Genomic DNA, 2,710 nt, shown 5'->3' on the forward strand with positions numbered 1-2,710 from the left:
TTTAAAAAAACCATCGTGACCCCTGAATGACCTTCAAAATGACCTTTCAAGGATTTTTCAAGGTCAGTACCATACTTCCCCCGTGTAACCCTAAACTTTTCATATGAAACATTTTTCTCTATCCCTACTAGTTTTCGAGATATTTGACTGGATCACTTCAGGTCCACCCTGTATATATATTTTTTTCTTATACTTACCGGTCGCAGAAATATTTCTTGTTCTTTTTCCCGGTAAGTTGCGATCTCACAAGGCGCGACAAATCTTTTATCCACGCAAAGTGGCCTACACCGTCGTTGCGTGGATCTTGCAGGTACAGGAGATTGACGTGTTTCTCCTTCTTGTCGTCTGTGAGTCGCAGAGGAAGGATCTGCTTATTCTCGATGCCGTACACGTTGATTGACACAGCGTTTAAACGTTCGAATTTCAGAATGTCTTTTAATGTCATCGGAAATTCAATACCCGCGAAATTCAGCACTGTTGTGTAATGTGGATACGACGATTTTCTATCTGCATGACTTTTAGCCAGGTATAGAGCAGCGACCACCGACCACGTGAAGCACGCATTGTCCATGGATTTCACACTGACCACCGCTTTCTTCAGGATAATTTCTCGCGGCACCTCGAAGTGACATCCCGCGCGCATAGGATTCAGTTTGTTCACGTTAACAGTTAGGAGAATTCGCGATAGCGCCGACCCACTGTCGCGTTCTTGAAACTCTTCGAGCGATGCCAAGATAGGCTCGACGATGTGTCGAGTGATACGAACGACGTACCACTCGCGCATATCGGTGCATCTATATATCTCGCTGTTCTTCGTGTTTATACTTTTATTGGCACGTTTGTCTTTTGTGACGAAGTCGCCGTTGAATGCTGTGTTCACTTTCACACTACCGTGTCTTTCCACAGCGTCTCGCACTCGCTCTAGCACTACATCGCCAGCGTCTTCCAAAAACCGCCGCGGCTCGATGTGGTTAGAGTTTATCACCGCGCCTGTCACTATACGACTCTCGAATGTTGTTTCGATCTCGCGCCATCGAAGTCCGTAAACGGCGCCCACATGCACGAATCTTCCACGCACCGAATCCTTCAAACTCTCGAGCCTCGCCACCACGGATTGTCTGTGTCCAACGGCGAGGCGCGGACGCTTGGTACGACTCTGCTCTTCTATAAATTCTATTAGTTCGTCGCATCGTTGTTCCCATGCGACGTACTCTTTTCTAGTATTCAGCTGGACCGTTTCCTCTATCAAATCGCTCTCCATGTTATCGGTTGCGTTGACTAATGACACGGTGTGTCTAAATCTTCTCATTTTATATCATTTATTTGGTCACGTGATATTTGTATCATATTACATTGATGATGATGTCACCATTCGAACATGTTGTGATATGTCGAATGTTCGTGAAAAATCTAGTCATGTGACATGTACACTATTTGGCAACGTCGCATTTATATCAAATCGCATCGATAATGTCACCGCTAAACATGTCGTGACATGTTGTGACTTGTCGCGGCATGTCCTTGAAAAATCTTTGATTACGATATAATCTAATAAAGCCGTCGACGCTTGCGAAATTACAAACGTCGCATTTTTGTTGTATTAAATTACATTGATGTTATCGCGAGACGCGTCAAATAACAAATACGATGTAGCAAACACCTAGCGTAAGATTTATGATAAAAATTCAAATATTAAATGTGAATTATTAGTTACACTATGGATGATAATATATAGTATATGGAAAATAAACGAATATTTAAATTGTATGTCTCAGCGTTTGAAAATTATTCATTCCTTCCGTCTTTGCGATATTTATTCCTTCTTTTCCTTCCTACTTTCTTCGTAGTATTATATTACATGTGCCGACAGCATCATCGCGATCGATGATATCATCGCGTCCGATAATATCGCTGCGCTCGCTTTAAAAGCATTATTAGAATATAATGGAATAAGTACAATATAAATAAAAAAATATATATGTATATGTATACATATATTTTGCGTATGAGAATAAGTAAAAGGGATCACATAGGAAGCTGCAATGAGAGAAAAGATCGTAAGTATAGAATGCACATTAGTCGCAACGGGCGGCATAATGCATCGAGAGAAAGATGGTTGATATATGAGATAGCGCGCACGCGGCAGCGCTGCTTAATATCTCTTAATAATGCGCATAATGGTAACATTTGATAGCCGGATTGAAATATTTACAAGATGCTGCGGAACGAATACAAGGACAACTTTATAAGCGTTGGACTGCTAGCCGTTAGAATTTGCACGATGAATGACGTTACGCTCGTACGCCTCGATTCTTCGTCCGTACGCATAATGATGACCGAAATGACGCTACACCGCATGTTCGCGTTTTTCGGATGTATCGATGTAACGTTCGAACGATTAGTTTGACTCGTCGATACGGTTGATGTCAAGTATACGCGATTCTCCAACATCGCTTCCGAAGACGCTATACGCGATAGCTACTTCTTTAACAAGTATCAGCTCGTCGATTGCGAGCTATTGGTTTTAGTTTTTAATACGCAAGAAGAAAAACTCGATGTAATAATATGTGAATAAAAATTTTTGTCGTTCACATAAGTAGGGTCCCAATGATACATGGTGTCACAGCATGGCGGCACGTATTATTGCTACTAGTGTTTATGTAAACACCGATAGCGTCGGGACCTTCCCCCTCCTCTCCCCTCCTCCCCC

At 42.2% G+C, this 2,710-nt stretch overlaps 1 protein-coding gene across 1 annotated transcript in view; it reads right to left on the reverse strand.

Annotated features, from left to right (window-relative positions):
- LOC108771163 (uncharacterized) overlaps window positions 1–643 on the reverse strand; it is a gene marked incomplete at its 3' end in the record, with an annotated part of 3,850 nt that extends 3,207 nt beyond the window's left edge. Inside the window, exon 1 of the mRNA XM_018523090.1 lies at window positions 198–643. Within this exon, the coding sequence (XP_018378592.1) occupies window positions 198–643 (446 nt within the window). The remainder of the gene's footprint in view (window positions 1–197) is intronic.
- Between the last annotated feature and the right edge of the window lie 2,067 nt (window positions 644–2,710).

The sequence above is a fragment of the Trachymyrmex cornetzi genome, unplaced genomic scaffold, assembly GCF_001594075.2.
Source record: "Trachymyrmex cornetzi isolate Tcor2-1 unplaced genomic scaffold, Tcor1.1 scaffold1400, whole genome shotgun sequence".
Lineage (NCBI taxonomy): Eukaryota > Metazoa > Arthropoda > Insecta > Hymenoptera > Formicidae > Trachymyrmex > Trachymyrmex cornetzi.